The 21,586-nt window shown below is 43.1% G+C and overlaps 1 protein-coding gene across 1 annotated transcript in view; it reads right to left on the bottom strand.

The window, feature by feature from the left end:
- MYO1E (myosin IE) overlaps nucleotides 1-21,586 on the bottom strand; it is a 198,896-nt gene that overhangs the window by 114,371 nt on the left and 62,939 nt on the right. The window contains exons 2-3 of the mRNA XM_069765889.1: nucleotides 3,713-3,856; nucleotides 95-184 (exon numbers count right to left, since the gene is read on the bottom strand). Of these exons, the coding sequence (XP_069621990.1) occupies nucleotides 95-184; nucleotides 3,713-3,856 (234 nt within the window). The remainder of the gene's footprint in view (nucleotides 1-94; nucleotides 185-3,712; nucleotides 3,857-21,586) is intronic.

Raw genomic sequence — 21,586 nt, 5'->3', positions numbered from 1 at the left:
TTTGTAGTAGAATTACTGGTAACTTGTATTAAAAATGGACAAAAAAAAAAAAAAAAAAAAAAGTCTACAAAATCATAATCGATACCATACTTACAGCGCCTTGGTACATTTCAATCTCCTTTTCTCCAAAGTAAGGCATTTGTTTAAATGGATTCACAGAGATCAAGACAGGTCCAATGTATGTCTGTGATAGGTTAAGGTCGAAAAGTTAAAACTGATAATTGTTGAGAAAAATGGCAAGTTCAATATGTTGATCCTCTAGAGCGCTGCAGCACGCTCAAACAGCTGACTGCCAGGACACACAAAGGGAAGGACAGCTAAGATTTAATCATTGTACAATCCCTGTAACGCAGTCAGCTTTTCTCTTGTTAATGCAGCTCCCGCACACACGAACCAGCAATTCTGACCATAAAATATCTGCTGGTGAAGGAGCATAAGACCAGACCTGACCATCCGCTCCTCCACTTGTAAGTCACCCCACTATGCTTCAAGCTTCAAAAAAAAAAAAAATCAGATTTGCTAGAAAGCGAGCAAAATGGCAGCCACGTAGCCCAGATGAAACCAGCTAATAAGGGGTAAAAACCAATCAAATATACTCAAACCCCACAAATTGTACATCCTCACAGCCCTCTACTCACTCCAGAGGCGCAGCGCCGGCTACCGGTTTCACGCTTTGCTTCCTAACCCTACTAGACTTTGAAGCACATTATGAGGTCTTAACACAACCTGCGAAGACTCACGTAGTCACTTGTGTATCGAGGCCTAGGTGGCATCAGATGCACCATTGAAAAGACGACCGTATCCAAAGCTGCGGGTTCTGGAGCCAGCGCAGGACCGGCGATAAGTTGTGGTAACAGGCCAGTGGGTGACATTTTTGTGGTTTTTAACCCCTTTATTATGTTTTATGGTCCAGGGAACTTAAGATCATAAGTGGCTCGTTTTCATGGCAATCAGGACACATTTGGTTACCAGTGAATAAATATGATGCACTCAAATTCAGCCATGGAAATTTGATTTTCATCTGCCAAATACTGGCACATTCGCTCACCTACACTTCGCTATAGCCAAGATATGCCACACAGTTGTTACATGGGCTACTAGCTTACACAGTAATAATAATAGCTTGTACTACTCTTCTGTATATGCTTGGCACACATTAAGAGCATTTCAAGAAGTACATGTGGGCTGCACACAGCAGGCGTGATGTGAACAGAACCTTACTGCCCAAACGATAGAGTCCCTAAGCAGGCCTTCTATAATACCGAGCCATGAAGCATTGAATAGCGAGGGAAATACAGGAACTCAGCAGTTTTCAAAAATGTACACAGCATTGAAAAGAAGAAGAAGTACAAAGAAAATATGGGACAATAAACTTCAAACTAAAATGAATACATTGTATAAATATATACATTGTGACAAAAAAGGGAACAAAGCCTATACAATGTTACGCTTGTATTATTGCCGTATGGTAGTAAACTTCATAGCCTTAAATATCACATATACAAAGTCTAAAATGCATGGTGTCATGTAAACTAGAAGGAGGTTGTGGAGCATTTATGGTCAATAGGTCACTCCAATGAGAGAAGAGACTTCTGGACACTCCGCTTACAGAACATGTGCCTTTACTAGAACATCCTTCATTGATAGTGTAACTTTATCTACAAGCTGTCCTATTTGATCGAGGGGGGAATAATCCCAGCCTTAAGCGGCACCATTTAGCGCTCATTCATGACTGCTCATAAACAATCAGTTCATTCAAGGTCTACTGGACGCTACGCTAATCCTTTGTGGGTTCTAACACCACATTAGTGGAATGTCCCCGCTTCCACCACCAATTATTCACTGGTTTACATGTATACTACATCATATGAAAATCTCCAGGACAGTTAAAGGGGTTTTCCAAGATCTGACACTATGCAAACTGACTGTAGACTGCTGAAATCGTGGCAGTGTGTGATGTGCTCGCTGTCAGGATTCCTCTATATTCCCAGTGTGGGTGGGCGGTCATGTTCTAAGGAGAATCTAGTAGGCACCTGACTGCAACTATGCAAATTGCATACTTGAGATCACATGACTGCCCATTCGCAAGAGAAATAGAGGGGCATCATGACAGTGTGACCATTACACTGCCATGAGGAGGAAGTTCGCATTCACAGACTGCAGACATTTATTCTTGGCCCGGAAACTCTTATTAAAAAGCAGGATATTCCAATGATTCACTGCAGTGGTCACTTGGATAGGTTTTTTTTAACTAGAGAATAAACTCTAGAAACATCACCTGCCAGAACATAAAAGATTTTCCATTCACAAAGCTATACTTTTCAAACCCGACAGATTAAAAAAAAAATGTATGGGAATCTTTAATGTGAAGGGAAACAGAAACGGACAATTCCACTATAAAATTCAGCTGAGTACAAAAGATTTATTATTATACAAGGCAGAAGTAGTATGATGTGCCTTTTTAACAATGAAACTAGCAGGTTTCAATATTTAAAATACAGGATGCCAATACGATGGAGCTTTATTATTTGCCAAGTCTGAAAGTTGCTTACTCCCATCTTTAGAAGTGATCACCAATTCCCAAGATAAATGTTAATTTGCTGATTTAGTGGGGGTTCAACTGCTGGGACCTCCACAGATTCTAAGGGTCTCTGCAGAGCCTCATTTGAATGGAGTGCTGGTTGGACACCCACCCACCACCGCTCCATTCATTCTTTATGGGAGTGTTAGAAGAATCTGAGCATTGTGCTTGGCCATCTTCTGCAGTCCCATAGGGAATGAATGGAGCTGGGGTGCGCAAGTCCATTTAGATGTAGCACTTCAGAGCAGTGTTTTTTGGATTGGTGGGGGTGCCATCAGTCATACCACCTCCAATTTATCCCCTACATATATAAAGAGGAGAAATTATTAATATGGGAATAACCCTTTAAGTGCACTCTATACAGTTTGTGACTTAGAAATGTATTCTCCTCACATTTACGAACACATATTGGTCAAACATACAGGAAAAGGGTGTCATTCAGTCTGTCCAGTGTACATCTAAGGGCACATGGCTATATGCTTTGGAATGTTTTCTAATGAATACACTGACTATGAACCACAGCATGGGGTGAGCAGAATCCTATTGAATATTATAGACTGCAGATTAGTTTGCATGATAGCAATAATTTTATATGATATTAGTTGCAATTTAAAACTAGAGGTTTTGGTGGCACCGGCTGTGAAGTTGGAAAGACCTGAGTGTGTTGGGCAACAAAGGGGGCAGCACAAAGGATATCTGCCCCCAACTGTCCTGCCCCACAGTTCATCTTTGTGGTGTGACCCTGGCAGCCCAATTCAGCTAAGAAATGTTGACCTAAAAAAGTAACTTATATTTTTTTTAACAATATTATTTTGTAGAAAATCAATCTTTGGCCAACCTGGGTGATCCTGTGGTGCCATTACCCGAGCTACTAAATACCATCATATACGCATTTACATACTCCTATAAAATGTAGATGCAGAAAATGTAGCACAGTAATGTAGACAAACAGTAAAGACTACAAAGTTATTAGCTGGGGAGTTGAATTTCCTGAGACTACATCTGACATCATTAGACCTTCGCACATCGGCTCGTCTCCAGGAATTTGGTCATGTAGAACGAGATCTCACTTTTCATATCAGAATTAGTTTATGGCTTCATGGATCTGGTATAAAACAGTGGAAAGGATACAAAGATGAAATCATCCATATAGCGCTTTTTCAAGTTTTCCACTATAGAATCTTCAGTAATTTTGGACAACAGGACCATATCATCCACTCCGCTGTGCTTGACATTGTGGCTTTGCCAGTGGTATCTGTAATGTCCTTTGCTGCCCTGAAAATAGAAGAAAAACAGTAGTTGAGATAATAGCCCTACAGTGAATCAGACATACAGCTTTTGTAGCAGTTTTGAGCCAAACCCTGGAATGGACATCACAAAGAAAAGGAAGCATTAGTCTTATTTATTCTACTCAAAGTTTTACTCTAACTATAAAAAAAAAAATATAAAACATGAAAATGGTGATTAATTATATTGTTTAAGTCCTCCATACAGTTTTTCCTACATTCACATATGACTCTTAATGAAATAGAAGTGTAGTGGAGCAATTACTACATGAAATAACCATGTTTTATCATTTCTAAGGCACCACCAACCTCTGAATGACCAATAAAGAAGGTCTATTGAAATGATTAAATCTCTTTTGCTGTTCTCAAAATATTCTAACTAACGTAGGAGTTTGGTACTAGAAAGTTAGAGAATGAAAAAAGTGACAATTTTTAAACAACGTATGTTCTTTAGACTAGGACTATTACTCCACCAAAATCGTAACAGCCTAGCCGACGTCAGCGGAGGTGTGAGTGGTAAATGGAGTAACTGGAGAAACCAACTCATTTTAGTTTTTGGTTGGCCTCTTATTACTAGTAAATGATCGAACATCTATTTTACACGATAACACGGTTTTAAATTTTGGCCAAAGCTCATTTTGGGAGCATTCTGCATTGACCATGACACAGACACTGGGGAAATAGCCTTAGGGCAGTCCCACACGTCCAGATAATTCCGGTACCGGAATTATCAGTGTCCGTGTGCCCCTGCGTTTGTGGCACATCAGTGTGGCACACGTGTGCCCACTGGGTACCACACGCACCGTGCATGAGACAGCGCTAAAGTTTAGCACTGTCCCCTGCATCTGGTGCTGAAGCCTCCATTCATATCTTCCCTGCAGCAGCGTTTGCTGTAGAGAAGATATGAATATTCCTTTTTTTTTGTTTCTCGTGTTTACAATAAAGCTACATGTCCCCAACCGCCGCCCACCCGCTGTTCTTAAAATACTCACCCGGCTCCCTCGCTGGCGCCGCTTCCTGTCCTGGCCGCACCTTCTACTGTATGAGCGGTCACGTGGGGCCGCCGATTACAGTCATGAATATGCGGCTCCACCTCCCACAGGGGTGGAGCCGCATATTCATTACTGTAAATGAGCGTCCCCATGTGACCGCTCATACAGTAGAAGATGCGGCCAGGACAGGAAGCAGCGCCAGCCAGCGAGGGAGCCAGGTGAGTATTTTAATAACAGCGGGTGGGTGCACAGGGGGTGGGGACATGGAGCTTTATTTTAAACACGAGAAACAAACAAAAAAAAAAAAAGAATATTCATATCTTCTCTACAGCAAACACTGCTGCAGGGAAGATATGAATGGGGCTTCAGCACCAGTGGGGGGGACAGCGCTTACTGTAACGCTGTCTCCTGCACGGCACACGGACAACTTCCGTGGGCGGTACGTGTTTTACACGGACCCATTGACTTTAATGGGTCCGTGTAATCTGTGCGCCCCCACGAACACTGACATGTCTCCGTGTTTGGCACACGGAGACACGGTCAGCAAAAAAAAAAAAAAAAAAAAAAAAAAAAAAAAAAAGGGAGCAGCAGGTCTGTAGGGTTCTAGTCCGGCGGCCACAGACTACAGACGTCACTGCTGCACCAGGGTCCTGTAAGTCTTTCAACTCTGGCATATAATCATTAATGTGTAGTTTTAAAGCTTGACATCCATTTAAAAAGGAACTTTACAGGAGATTCATGCTGTCCCATCTATGGGAACATGAAATGGCCATATATACTTTAGTCTTAATGCTGCGGCGTCTCGGAGAAGACATACTTTGAAAAGCCAGTCTGGGAATATGCGCCTCGATGACTAGTCCAAATCTGGTCACCGATGGTTTCGCCCCACTTAGCTTTCCCTAGACTACCATGTCTCTCCCGATTGGGGTACAGGGATAGACCTGTCAGCTATGTTACCTTTACTTTATGAAGTTACATAAACCACCAACTCAATTACGTGCATGCCAAAAGTCTAATCCACATGTAACTAGGAGCTAATGTGGCACATTTTATTCTACAATCAGCACCAAGATTTCCCACACAGACCGCACTAGATTTTCAGCAGAAAAGTCGCACTACATGGTCCCACAAATGTAGCCTCAACACATTTAATAACAAGCTGCATATATCATTAAATACATCTCTTGGACCAGATTATGCTGGTGTGCTTTTTGTTTTTTGTTTTAAAGATTTCTAATGTCAGTTTATTTGGATACTGTATTACAAAGGGAAATTTGTAACACTGGATTTTGCTATGGAAATTCCACACAAAATATGGTATGTACCCTTTCAGGGCTCACTCAGATGCCTGTGCAAATCTATCCGAGCACAGACCACAATGCACGGACAGGACGCAAGTCTCCTGACTTGAGTAGGACGGCTTCATGTATTTCTGGGGTTGTCATGCTCAGGTCGGGAGTCAGACAGTCTACATTGCGATTAGCGAGTATACTCGTTGCTTCGGTTTTCCCCGAGCATGTTCGGGTGGTCTCCCGAGTATTTTGGCATGCTCGGAGATTTAGTTTGTTGACGCAGCTGAAGGATTTGCAGCTGCTAGACAGCCTGAATACATGTGGGAATTACCTGTTTGTTAGGGAGTCCCCACATGTATTTGGGCTGTCTAGCAGCCGCAAGTCATGCGCAGCTGCGTCGACAAAAACTATATCTGAGCACGCCAAAATACTCAGACCACCCAAGCAAGGAGTACACTCGCTCATCACTAATTGCGATCTATGCTGGGACCAATTTGCGGATGTTTTGCATGGCAACCTCAGGGCTCTTTCAGACAAGTCCTTATTCATGTAAACCTGTGATTTCACTTTCCACTTCATAATACAATAGGGAACTAAGCAGGTGATAATTGGCTCCACAACTTTGCAGCCAGTTAACAGGACTATATAAAAAAAACGACAACTGTCATAAATGGACCCTACGGTCTTTCCTGGCCATGTGCAGGTCCAGACCGGTATTAAATTTGCAAATACCCTCTTCAGAGAGGAAAAAGGTTTTGAACATGAACGCTAGTGCCACCTACTGGAAAAAAAAAAACCTGGCAATATCGACCATTTAATGAGCCTTGACAAATGACTGAGAATAAGCGCCAAACCAGAAACGCCTTTTGAGGACACGTGTTTTGGCCCGTTTGCCTCATCAGTATAAAGCAGGAGTTGTGATTTGGGTGGAAGACAGGCCTCTAACAGAGGGTCTTAGAGATAATGGTTCTCCTTAGAGCTGCTTAGCACTCTCCACAAGAAGAAGTGTTACCCATTACAATCCAGGTAGGCATCAGTGATGCCAATCATGCTTTGCAGCCAGTCAATGTGAAGCTGGTGGTGGAGGTCGATCATGACCCGGGTCTATTCCTGGGAATCAATGCACTGCTCTATTAATCTTAGCTCATTTGCATAATGAGACAATTATAATTAACTTATTTCTAGAAATTAAATGTGTGTTTAGCAGGAGCAGACCGGTTCATTTTAAATTAAAAAGGAACAATGTTAGATGTGCAGCAATACCAGGTGTAGATCCATGCAGGGATCACAGATATTACAGCAAGGGATCGCAGCTGATTTTTTCTTTGAGGTAAAACATTGCTTAAAAACAGAGGGAAATGTTTTACCTCACAGAAAGAATCAGCTGTGATCCCATGGTGTAATGTCTGTATACTCGTTTGCTTCCTCCCCTGCCCAGGAGCTGTGGTATGATCAGACCATGTTCCTGTACGGCCAGACACAGACGTTACACAGTACACAGCAGGGGCACATTTATAAGATTCTCAGCACAGGGAAATTTTATTTAAATACATCCAATTGTGGAACTTATTTTTATTCTACAAACTATTAATTAAAATATAGTTCATGGGAAAACTCCTTTAACCCCTTACCGGCATCGGACGTACTATACCGTCCGATGCCGGCTCCCCTGCTTTGATGCAGGGCTCCGCGGTGAGCCCGCATCAAAGCCGGGACATGTCAGCTGTTTTGAACAGCTGACATGTGCCCGTAATAGGCGCGGGCAGAATCGCGATCTGCCCTCACCTATTAACTAGTTAAATGCCGCTGTCAAACGCAGACAGCGGCATTTAACTACCGCTTCCGGCCGGGCGGCCGGAAATGATGTCATCGCCGACCCCCGTCACATGATCGGGGGTCGGCGATGCTTGTGAATGGTAACCATAGAGGTCCTTGAGACCTCTATGGTTACTGATTGCCCGTCGCTGTGAGCGCCACCCTGTGGTCGGCGCTCACAGCACACCTCCATTTCTGCTACATAGCAGCGATCAGCAGATTGCTGCTATGTAGCAGAGCCGATCGTGCTTTGCTTGCTTCTAGCCTCCCATGGAGGCTATTGAAGCATGGCAAAAGTAAAAAAAAAAAAAAGTTTAAAAAAATGTGAAAAAAATAAAAAAAAATATAAAAGTTTAAATCACCCCCCTTTCGCCCCAATCAAAATAAATCAATAAAAAAAAAAAAATCAAATCTACGCATATTTGGTATCGCCGCGCTCAGAATCGCCCGATCAATTAAAAAAAAGTATTAACCTGATCGCTAAACAGCGTAGCGGGAAAAAAATTCGAAACGCCAGAATTACGTTTTTTTGGTCGCCGCGACATTGCATTAAAATGCAATAACGGGCGATCAAAAGAACGTATCTGCACCGAAATGCTATAATTAAAAACGTCATCTCGGCACGCAAAAAATAAGCCCTCAACCGACCCCAGATGATGAAAAATGGAGACGCTACGAGTATCGGAAAATGGCGCAATTTTTTTTTTTTTTTTTTTTTTTTAGCAAAGTTTGGAATTTTTTTTTCACCACTTAGATAAAAAATAACCTAGTCATGTTTGGTGTCTATGAACTCGTAATGACCTGGAGAATCATAATGGCAGGTCAGTTTAGCATTTAGTGAACCTAGCAAAAAAGCCAAACAAAAAAACCAATGTGGGATTGCACTTTTTTTGCAATTTCACTGCACTTGGAATTTTTTTCCTGTTTTCTAGTACACGACATGCTAAAACCAATGATGTCGTTCAAAAGTACAACTCGTCCCGCAAAAAATAAGCCACCACATGGCCAAATTGACAGAAAAATAAAAAAGTTATGGCTCTGGGAAGGAGGGGAGCGAAAAACGAAGACGGAAAAACGAAAAATCCCCCGGTCATGAAGGGGTTAATGATAACATTTTAGTGAAAAAGGTTAGATCATGAGTTAGTGATCAGTGTGGGCAGGCCTTATGCCTAAATGGGGATGTGCTGAAGTACCAGGTCCAGAACAATGTAGGAATTATAGCTTCTGTGCCTAGATTAAAAAAATGTGATATGTAAGCGTGGTTACATCCAGGGATATGCTACAGCAACGTCTGCTTCGGTCACCAGGCACCACAGTATTCAGTCTGTGGGCTATGCTGGTGATGGAAGAGAGGTCATGGCCAATAGCACTGTACGGCACAAGTACTGGACAGCCCGAGATGTGGTACTGCCAGCCAGCATGGGTCTGTCTACTGTCCGGCAGGTATAGTTATCCACCTCTTGAGGCAAATAGGGCTGTACCACACCGTAATTAAACTCCCAGGATACTGTTGGGAGTTGCCAGTTATTGTGCTTGTTTACTCCCTATACAAGTTGCTATTCTTCTGTTAAACTCATCCTGTCCTTGACCCGACTTGTGCCCCTGGATATAGGTTTGTCTGTGACCCCTCTGACCTTTGATTGTCTGGCTTTGCTTGTCACTAACCTTTTGGTATTAGACCCCAGTTATTTCTCAGACTATGGTACTGCCTTCGGATTCAGTCCCTTCTGTTACTGACCCAGCTAGTCTACTTACTCAGGCTCACTACTGCATCCTGCAGCTACTTCATGGACGCGACCTGGATCACTGTATGGATTAGAGGATGAAAACCTTGGTTCCTTACGGATCTGCTAGTCGCAGTGGCTACCACCACGTCTGCTCAAGGAAGCCTTTTTAGGAGCTGACAGACTTTACAGTAGTGTGGTGTTTAATGATGTAGAAATATTTAAAATAAAAAGATGAGTTATCAGTAGGAGCGCCATCAGTCCAGCCCCCACTAGATTCATATATCTATGTAGGGATGATCTGTGCTTGGATAAATATTAAAGAAGCTTTCTTATTGGTATGATTAGCAGTACTCCCAGAAGGCATTCTCAGCAAACAAGACTTTTAAAGATCTCCCTTGAAAGTGGATCTGTCACCAGATTTTACAATATAAACTGCAAACCTTATTAAAAACTGGTCTCTTAGACCTGATGACTTTGATGATCATTTTAACACTAGGAGGAAAAACAAAAATTATAAGTCACAGTGGCTGACTAATCCTTAGCTCTATTTAATAATGAAAGAAATTTGTTACATCAGGTGACAGATTTGCTTACCAAATTATATCTATGGTATATTTATACAAGCGGTCATTCAGCAAAGTAGTATTGCAAACTAAGGGTGGGTTCACATTGCGCTCCAGGCATCAGACGACTAAGTTACACTGCGGCATAATGCGGTGTAACGTAGTCCGTTAATGCTGCCATTGAATGCAAGGTCGGACGCATCGCTAGCGCATGCCCATAATGGATGTGCGCTAGCGATGTGCCGTCATTGAGTGACAGACCCCGAGACGCGGGCTGCAGAGTTTTCGGGTCCTTCACTGCTAGCGCAGATACAGCTAGCAGATGCTCTATCTGCGCTAGCGTGCTGCCAAAACGGCACTTGCGTTAACAGCAGCCTGTTAAACACATACGTTAACGGTCTGCTATTAACACAATGTGAACCTGGCCTAACCCTGCTGATGTTTGGTCGCAAAACCTCTTAGCTTTTCCCACCCATTATTAACTAACCCCATAATTTACATCTGTCTAATATCATCTAACTATGTAACATACATATACATGTGTCATGGGGCAGCACGGTGGCTCAGTGGTTAGCACTGCAGCGCTGGAGTCCAGGGTTCTAATCCCACCAAGGATGAGTTTGTATGGGTTTTCTCCAGGTTCTCCGGTTTCCTCCCACATTCCAAAGACATACGGATAGATATTCTAAATTGTGAGCCCCATTGGGGACAGTGATGGTGTCCAAGCTGTAAAGTGCTGCGGAATATGTTGGTGCTATATAAAAAGATTATTATCTATATATCTAACCTGTCACTGGTTTTACTGTACGTGACATGAATTTTATAGTTTTGTTGTATCCATCTAATATTTATCTGTATAACATCCATCTGTAGTGGTACTTTCATTCTCCACCAGTTAGCGAACAGTAATACACAGTGCATTGAAATATGTACCCTCACGGTCTTCTGCCATTTCCAGCGCTACTCTAGTCCTCTCCATCATCACGTGACCACAGATCTAACTATTCACCATTAGTGCTCTTGGCCCACATTCACAAATTCAGTATTTGTTCCACTCCTGGTTTTGGATTACAATCAGAGGAGAAATAGAAACCCGTCACCACTTCTGTATTTATCACACACTCCTGGTTTTGGCTTACAGATACAGATGTAAAATACTGACCAAATACTGAACATGTGGACATAGCCTTAGAATAGGGTTCTCAGACTGTCAATGAGATTCATAGACTTGCATTGAAAAATTAATTTCCCATCTACACAAAATACGCTGTATGAAACGGCTGCAGTCGCATAATCCAGAAGACGACCGGTGTGGTGCTGGGAACGGCAGAAGACAGTAATGCATGTATTTTAAATGCATACATTCAACACGGACAGGTTAAAAAAACAAACAAAAAAAAACAACCACACACACCTAAAAAGTTGTACTTTAAATGAGCCAAGCTAATAATAATAATTATGCTGTGAAGCAGGGATGTTTCCAGTTTCAACCTTCACTATTATTAAAAAGGGATCATCATGGGAAATGTCTTCCAAGAGCTCATTCTAATTGCACGTCATTCTTTCGGATCCTCTAATTTGTAAGCCAAATTGTGATTGTTTTGTCTCATTTCTGACTGTAAAATGAAATAAAAATTGAATAAAAATTACTGTTATAAAATAAAGGATTATCCAGTTTCTGAAATAAATTAACAGCTACAAACGCTTTATATAAAAAACAAACAAACAAACAAACAAACAAAAAAAAACAATTCACTCCTCACCCTGGTCCAGATGCCCCCTTGTCTTGGTTTACAAGAAGCCTGCACGTGACTGCTGCAGTGGTCATGTGCTGGCCAGTCGCAAAGACAAGGGGGGAAAGCAGAATTGGAGGGGGGTTCGCCTTTCTTCATCTATAATATAACGCTGGGAGCGTCACTCTGTCCGAAGCCTCTATACACTGCGCAAGCGCCGGCGCAGTCTGGGCCTCACAGAGCGACGCTCCCGGGAGATCGCGGTATGCGTAAGCACTGAACGCATACCGCGATCTCCACCGGAGAGTCAGGGACCGCCAGGAGGGAGGGTAAGTATACTCACCTTTCCCGGTTCCAGCGCTGCTTGCGGCTCCGTCTCCCGGCTCCTCTGCTCCCGGCTCCAGAGGGCGCGGACTGCGCAGGCGCCGATTCCTGCTGCCGGAATCGGCGCCTGCGCAGTCCGCGCTTTCCGGCGCCATTTTCTTGAAGACACACTCCGGCTCCACTGCAGGTGTGTCTTCAAGAAAATGGCGCCGGAAAGCGCGGACTGCGCAGGCGCCGATTCCTGCTGCCGGAATCGGCGCCTGCGCAGTCCCCGCTTTCCGGCGCCATTTTCTTGAAGACATACCTGCAGTGGAGCCGGACGATAGGGGAGTATGGTTTTTTTTTTTTTTTTTTTTTTTTTTTTTTTTATATGGCAGCAGCATTCGGGGGCATACACACTGGAGCGGGGGGCATATAATACAATGGTGGCGCAGGATGGCAGCAGCACATGACAGAACGGGCTCAGGATGGCAGCAGCACATGTCAGAACGGGCGCAGGATGGCAGCAGCACATGACAGAACGGGCGCAGGATGGCAGCAGCACATGACAGAACGGGCGCAGGATGGCCGCAGCACATGACAGAACGGGCGCAGGATGGCAGCAGCACATGACAGAACGGGCGCAGGATGGCCGCATCACATGACAGAACGGGCGCAGGATGGCCGCAGCACATGACAGAACGGGCGCAGGATGGCAGCAGCACATGATAGAACGGGTGCAGGATGGGAGCAGCAAATGACAGGATGGGAGCAGCAAATGACAGAATGGAGGCACAGGATGGGAGCAGCACATGACAGAACGGGGGCGCAGGATGGGAGCAGCACATGACAGGATGGGGGCGCAGGATGGAGCAGCACATACCAGGATGGAGACCATATACCAATATAAATGCTCGCCACCCGGGCGTAGAACGGGTTCAATAGCTAGTAATTTTATAGCATTTACTTCTGATTTTATTTAGTTTTGTAGAAACCGCATAAGCTCTTAACCTAAACCTGATGTCAGCACTTTAGCGGTGATGACTAGTACATTTTTCGTAACATCACATCTAGGATATAGTAGATAAATAATATTCAGCAACTGCGCAGTACTACACAGTTACAGAATCTCTAAACTTAGAGGCTATAAAAAGTAATAATTGTGACTACTGTGGAATGATGAAACCAGTATAAATTCTACCTCCACTTATGGGCAAAGAATGCCTTCAGCACAGTGCTATATGGCTGCGTGCACATGTGGGGCAGATGTCACATTCTGGTACAAGCTCCACAAAAAGGGGAGAAAAATGCAATAGTAATTCAACTCTTCAATACATTTCCTATTTGAACGGCAGTTTCCTGCATTTCTGCAGCTCAGGAATGTGGGGAATGTTTAGCACCAGGCAGCGCGTTCACATCTACAGCTCTTCTGCCCACAATAGGATATTAGCTTGTTCTCCGAAAATAAAAAATTATATATACTGACACATTTTCTGTTCCTTATAAAGCACTAAAACTGACTAATATTAAAAATGTAAGGCAATTAAAGAGACTTAATAGATGTACAAGTGCTTCACACCAAATAAGAATATCAAAAAGGTAATTTCAGTTCTTCAATACAAGAAGTGAATCTCGTATAGAATCATTACAAAGAGTGATCTAATTCAAGTGTTTATTTCTGTTAATGCTAATGATTATGGCTTGCAGCCAATGAAAACCCAAAAATCATTATCTCAGTAAATTATAATATTTTATAACACCAGTTTGATTGAATGATTTTAAAATCTGAAATGCTGGCCTACTGAAATGTATGTTCAGTAAATACACAATACTTGATTGGGGCTCCTTTAGCATCAGTGCGGTGTGGCATGGAGGCGATCAGCCTGTGGCACTGCTGAGGTGTTATGGAAGCCCAGGTTGCTTTGATAGCAGCCTTCAACTCATCTGCATTGTTGGGTCTGGTGTCTCATCGTCTTGACAATACCCCATAGATTCTCTATGGGCTTAAAGGGACACTGTCACCTGAATTTGGAGGGAACAATCTTCAGCCATGGAGGCGGGGTTTTGGGGTTTTTGATTCACCCTTTCCTTACCCGCTGGCTGCAATATTGGATTGAAGTTCATTCTCTGTCCTCCATAGTACATGCCTGCGCAAGGCAAGATTATTAGTATACAATTTTATAGCGCCATTTATTCCATGGCGCTTTACATGTGAAAGGGGCAAATATAGACAAGTACAATAAACATGAGCAAAACAAGGCACACACACAAGTACAGGAGGAGAGAGGACCCTGCCTGCGAGGGCTCAGTCTACAGACTGCTGTAAAAAAATAGGAGGGAATGTTACACCACGGTAGGCATGGACCTGTCCCAGCTTTGAGATGTTGTGCTGCCAATTTCTAAAAAGACTTCATTTGGAAAAAAAAACAAAAAAACAACTAATGTTCACCCTGTGACCTGTGCTATGTTCTTTGGTGAATAAAATCTGGCCACTAGATTTGTAGATCATTGCATTTCCTTCATATTTTATACAATGTCCCAACCATTTTGGAATGATGGCTGTATGTACGAGTCTTGTGGATAGAATGCCATATTTTGTATCATTATGTATTTATCCTTAAAAAGCAGCACATGGTAGAGAAAGAAAACAGCCCTCGGAAAGAGGTCCTCGTAAGCCATGCAACTGTCAAGGTCTAGCAATGTAGACATACCATATATTGCAAAATGGATATATATCTAACTGTATGCACTAAACATCTGCTGAAACAGTTTTTGTAACCCCAAGGGTGTGTCCATGTTATTGGCATTTACAGCCCAACCAAAAGGATTCACTCCAATAAACTGGCATAAAAAGTCCTAACGTACGCATGCCTTAGTATCAGTCAGACAATGTGCAGTATTGGCAATTATCCTTAATAAAACAGCTAATCGGCCACATTACCAACTGTAATTGCCCATAATAACTGCTACGTACATTCCTTGTGTCCGTGTTATACACTGCAACAAAAGCTCATGAATGATGACAGCTGCTTACAAAATGTGGCTTACTTGTTATGTTATTGTGAAACGGCAGTCACATTGGATAGTATGAGCATTAGCACGGTCATTAGGCGCAGAGCTCAACAACATTTATGGACTCAAACAGTTCACTTCAAACATGGCAGAAACTTATTAGAGCTTCTGTAATAAAAACAACAACAAAAAAAGTGTATGTATGTATATCACGCACACTTAAATTGTGTTACAGCAGCTCGAAAATTATCAAAAAAAAAAAAGCGATCAGTTTTAATATGCAATTTTTACTTCTGTATATACTTCAATTGAGGAGACGCAGGCGGGTCCCCTAGGATTGCTCAGGAGGACAGCACTGTATTTGAACTAGGGAACAAAAATCAGATTCTAAATTTTAAATAAATGGGAACAATTTGTGCAAGCCGGCAGACAGATGTGCCTACAAATGGAAACCACATTCATGCAAAACAGGAATCTGAAGAGCAGATTGCAGATGCACTAAAAACACTTATAATAAAAGTTAAAACTGAGCGCTTAATCTTTGTGACCTGGCCACGTCCTGAAACCTTAACGTGAACCCAAAACAGACTGAAAAGTAAACTAAGAACTATTTGTATGCATCTACTGTTTGGAATCATAAAAGAAAGGGTCAACTGAACAGTGTCCCCTGCGTTAGTATGAGATCCGATAAGCCAAGCATGGAAAGCACACCATATACTCCGTACCTAGATATTGATAAGCACCCATACATTCTCAGGTGCTCCTCACCCAATGCCACCTCTAGGAGACATGGTCCGTCTTCCTGAAAGTAGTGTTTATAGGGGTAATGTTTACCAGTTTATGAAGGTCAATTCTCAGGTATCTACCTGCATGGTCGGCTTACATTACCTTCAGACTCAAAGCAATTTCATTTTTAATTGCCCGTACTTTTCACCCAATTGTCTCATGAATGTTGGCCAACCGCATTTATCACTGCTACTTATGACTTGTAGTAAAGTGATCACCAACAATCATAAAGGTTCTCTACTTAGAGAAAAGTGAGGAAGGGAAGATTTGCAAATCAGCTCATGTGTGGTTGTACAATAGTGCTGAGAGGTTTGTTTGTGTGTGCGCGCTACGCCAACAAAGCATTTCACACCGGGTAGATACTGTAAAACAGATTTGGTTTTACTTCTGCAGCCATTTCTATACATGAAGGTGATCCTTAATATTAAAGTGTACTTATAATGATTATGTCTGGTCATTCAATAGCCAGTATCTCTACAAATGATAAATATCCGAAAGATGCTGCTATGGGGCATACAGTCTGGCAAGTCCCAGAAATCCCTCCATTACAAGTATGGACAGGTGTCTTCTATACTGTGCTACCCTTGTTATCCACAAGTCATATTTTGGGACACAGGATAAAATACCTGTTGATCACTTGCTGGCTACAGTAGTGATGTTATTACACAGTGCCGAGCAAAAATCATTCCATCATTACAGTACACGCGGCCTGCATCAGACCAGAAAGATACCGTGATTTTGATGCGACTTCCATGTCACGGTAACTTGATGGCTGGAAAACGACCACATTCACATTACGGTGCAATTCGGGATTATCCTGCGATTCCTGGCCACAAGTTCTGGATTGTGTCCAAATTCACTGTAGCCCAGGCCTAAATCTCAAGTAAAAAAAAAAAAAAAAAAAAATACTGCTGATCAGCATGTAAAATCAACATAGGGTTAACGTGCAGTTCTGCATGGACGTGAGTAATCTTTATTCTGCTACATCTATTGAAAAAGAAAACAGGATGCCCCCTCTTTCAAACGAAATCTTTTTTTTTTTTACCATTGAGTTAGTCATCGACATCTGCAGATGGTGGTTTCCAAAATAAAGCTACACTGCTCCTTATTGGTTTGCCATTCACGCTCGGACCCTTCAGATGGCATCATTTTAACCATTTCTGTTAACCATATGCAGAAACTACTTAACCCAGGCAGATGTAGAGAGAACCAGCGCTCCACCTAGGCGCGCCGCTGGTCATTCTTGAATAATTCTGGACTCCCTCTAGCACTCTGGCACCGCTCCAATCCATCCTACACTCTGCTGCCCGACTAATCTACCCGTCTCCCCGCTATTCCCCAGCCTCTCCCCCATGTCAAGCTCTTCACTGGCTTCCTATCGCCCAGAGACTCCAGTTCAAAACCCTCACAATGACATACAAAGCCATCCACAACCTGTCTCCTCCATACATCTGTGACATGGTCTCCCGGTACCTACCTACACGCAACCTCCAATCCTCTCAAGACCTCCTTCTCTACTCCCCTCTCATCTCTTCTTCCCACAACCGCATCCAAGACTTCTCCCATGCTTGCCCCATACTCTGGAACTCTCTACCCCAACACATCAGATTCTCACCTACCATAGAAACCTTCAAAAAGAACCTGAAGACCCACCTCTTCCGACAAGCCTACAGTGATCCTGACGTTACTGAACCGCCGCGCAACCTGCCCTACCCTCTCCTAGTGTTTCATCACCCATCCCCTGCAGACTGAGCCCTCGCGGGCAGGGTCCTCCCTCCTTATGTACCCGTGTGCCTTGTTATCTGCTCATGTTTAATGTATTTGTCTATATTTGCCTCATATTCACATGTAAAGCGCTATGGAATAGATGGCGCTATAAAAATGTATAATAAAAAAGCTAGAAAAGGTTTTATTAAAATCAGTGTTTTACATTTAGTAAGTGACTCATCTGTGCTCCGCTCTGGAAAAAGGAATCCAGACAAATTCTTCATTAAGGCTATGTGCACACGTTGCGGATTAGCCTTAGGAATTTCTGGTGCGGATTCTGCCTCTCCTGGCGAAAACGTACCTGCGGATTTGTCGCGTTGTGTGGTTCTGCAGTGTTTTTGCTGCGGTTTTTACCACTGCGGTTTTCTATAATAGAATGGGTACAAAAAAAAAAAAAAAAAGTGACATGCTACTTTTAAACAGCGTTTCCGCAGCGGATTTTCCGCAAAGTGTGCACAGCATTTTTTATTTTCTCATTGATTTACATTGTACTGTAAATCAATTGCGGATCTGCAGCGTTTCTGCACTGCAAAAAACGCTGCGGATCCTGCACATACCCTTAGACTCAAAGGATTCTCTACCGCTAGTAAAGTTATGGTATGTCTGTATATTCCATTATGTATTGATCAGGAGGGTGCAACTGTTGGGACTTCCGAATTCAGTACGATGGGTCCACAGTACAAGTTAAATTGGGTTTCCCGAACTTAAAAGTAGGATTCACCATGGCATTATAATTGCTGGGAGTGTGATTCACATAGACCAGGAAAATTAAAGAGCTGCAGCGCTGGGTCACCATATTACCCTGCACAGTGTGGCCCTATGCAGGAAACTGCAATCTCACTTTAATAGGGCGGCAGAGAACTCCACAGTTCAGGAAAAACTTAAAGGGAATCTGTCACCATTGATCTTTTTGATTTATTAATATGGGCATACAGGTTGTATACAAGTGAAAATAGTCAGCGACTGCAGGCAGAACGCGCAAGGCGCAGGATTTCCAGCAACACACATGATGTGAAGGGGAGGAGAAATCTTGTATAATGAAGACCAGAGGCAGCCTGATCTTCTGGGCAGCGTACACACCATAGCCTGGAAGATTGAAGCTATAAAAGATGATTTTTACTGAACAAGTCATTATCCAGGTTGGACGAATTTAATTTCTATACAACCTGTATGCCCATATTAGACTACTTTCACACTAGCGTCGAAATCTCCGCGTCGGGGAGAAATTCTGACGCTAGCGTTTAACGCACTGCACAACGGAGGCAGCGGATGCATTTCTCCGGCGCATCCGCTGCTCCATTGTAAGGTGCGGGGAGGTGGGGGCGGAGTTCCGGCCGCGCATGCGCGGTCGGAAAAAGCGGTCCGTCAGGAGCAAAAAACGTTACATGTAGCGTTTTTTGCTCCCGACGGTCCGCAAAAGCACGACGGATGCGACGTGTGGCAATCCGTCGTCAATACAAGTTTATGGGGAAAAACGCATCCTGCAAGCACTTTTGCAGGATGCGTTTTTTCTGCAAAACGACGCATTGTGGCGGATTGCAGTTAATGCTAGTGTGAAAGTAGCCTTAACTGAAAAAGGCGAAAAGGCTGTACTGTATCTTTTATTCACCTGATTAGGGTCCAGTCTGTTGCCCTCACTATGGATGCCAAAGTGTTAGCATATCTTAATAGGACATCACTTTATAACAAACTTGGGAACAATTCGGTTCGAGGGCCACATCCGGCTTTTTGGCGGTTGTTTGCATCTGGCCGCGACAGATAGACAGCTGGAAACAGTTGTACGCAAGTTGCACAATGCAGCCACCTAACTCTTGGGGTTGCAATTACACTTAAATCTACATCCACAGGAGGTGGGGGCAACATACATTGTGTGTAAGGGGTGTGGGTTGGAGAGGGCTGTTTATCAAGGTACAAGGACTGAATAACCAGAGAAGTACGATTTACTCATTTTGTTTAAAAAAAAAAAAAAAGTAGTAAAATCATGCGGTTTTGATTAGCTGCTGGTGACGAGAACACGTTACAAAAAACCCTAATGTAAGGGTGCACATGTTTTAAAAGTATTTGATTTTCCTGCCAAGAGATTTAGAAATTGTGCAGAAGCCACGGTAAAATAGGCACATTTATGCAGTTTTTCTCCACTCAGTACATGTGAAAAGCGGCAGCAAAAACACCAAAAGAACTGACATGCTGCAGATTTACAACCGCAAGTCAAAAATAAGCAACATAAGCAAAATAAGACCCTTAGTTTTGTGACAAATTTGCAACGTGTGCATAGGTCCCAACAGGCCGTAGTAGTAGTGACTCAGCAGGCTTCTAGGAGTTGGAGTGGTCCTAATAGTGGACAACCCCTTCATCTATAGGTTTGGCCCCAATAAAGTCTAGCTTATACACACACTCCCCTCCCATGCCAGTACTAGCGATCCAGGGGCTCTTGCGCTGTTATGGTGACACATGAGCCCGGTGCCCAAACAGCGCTGGCGTCACGGTCCCCACCTTTGTATGTATTGAACATTAAGAGGAAGTCCAGGCTACAGCTGATCTTAGACGTCCTCATGTTCAATTAGTGAGAAGGTGGGGACAGCGATGCCACAGCTGATCGGGCGCAGAGCTCACGTGTCATAAATCACACGAGAGCCCTGGGGAGAGCGAGTGCCAACACTGGGAACAGCCCCAGCACAGGAGGGGGAGTAGAAGCTTGCTGTTATAGGGGCCAAACATTTAGATCAAGAAGAGGTTGTCCTAGCTGCGTAGAATTAAGTGATAAAATTAACAATGAGCAGAGTTAAGTTTGGCATGTTGGTTCGGCCTTCCACAACAGTCATGGTCTCATATGGCCCATTGGAAGAATTGCCCACCCCTGGTATATCTGAGGGGAATAATTATTTCAATAGACCTCATGTGATGGAAGTCCTCATAGAACAGCATCACTTCCTATTACTAGTAATAAGTAGGTCAGGACAACTGCCTAATAGACGTACTATTGCCCACTCCAACATACAGTAATATTCTGCATTATTTCCATTGTATACTACTTGTACATTTAACTAAATAAATGTGCCCTACATTATAGTCTTCGCTTCAAGACCATAGTCCCAAAACATTGCTCTATTTGTTCACAAAATGTTTGTCCCTTAGATCAGCAAATGAAGGAAGTTAGTCATTAGGATTTTGGCTGAGAAATCATACCCCGATGACCTAATTGTTCCAAGTATTAAACATCTCAGCAGAGTATGCCTTGGTTACACCCTGACTAAAGTGCTTGAAATTGCCAGGTCTGACTTTCACATTCACTGAACTGCAGCCAGATAGAAGCCAGCCAGTAAATGCCTTAATTGTCCAGACAGGAGCCTGTCAGCGGGAACATTATACAGCATCACCTCCTTAAGATTTAATAGTGAAAAGTAATATTGATGGGAAGACCAAGCGTTATACATGAGGGTTACGATAACGTACATCATAGAGGCTGACAAATGCATTGGTCACAGTTTTACACAGAAACAGCACATTCACGGCTTCCCCAGTACAAGTGATGAGACTTGCACCATTATTTATTATGCTTTGCCTATATAGGAGCCATCATATTCTGCAGCACTTTACATACATCATCTGTCCCCATTGAGGCTTACCTGGAGGGGCAGAAGGGAGAGACAAACATGGCCAGATGGTTCGAGGTCAGGGCAGGCAGCACGCGTTTAGAATATGTAGTCAGAGTCCAGAGTGGAAAGGTCA

This window comes from Ranitomeya imitator, chromosome 4 (assembly GCF_032444005.1).
Source record: "Ranitomeya imitator isolate aRanImi1 chromosome 4, aRanImi1.pri, whole genome shotgun sequence".
NCBI lineage: Eukaryota > Metazoa > Chordata > Amphibia > Anura > Dendrobatidae > Ranitomeya > Ranitomeya imitator.
Note: the sequence above shows the minus strand (reverse complement) of the source record. Positions and strands in the feature narration are given on the sequence as shown.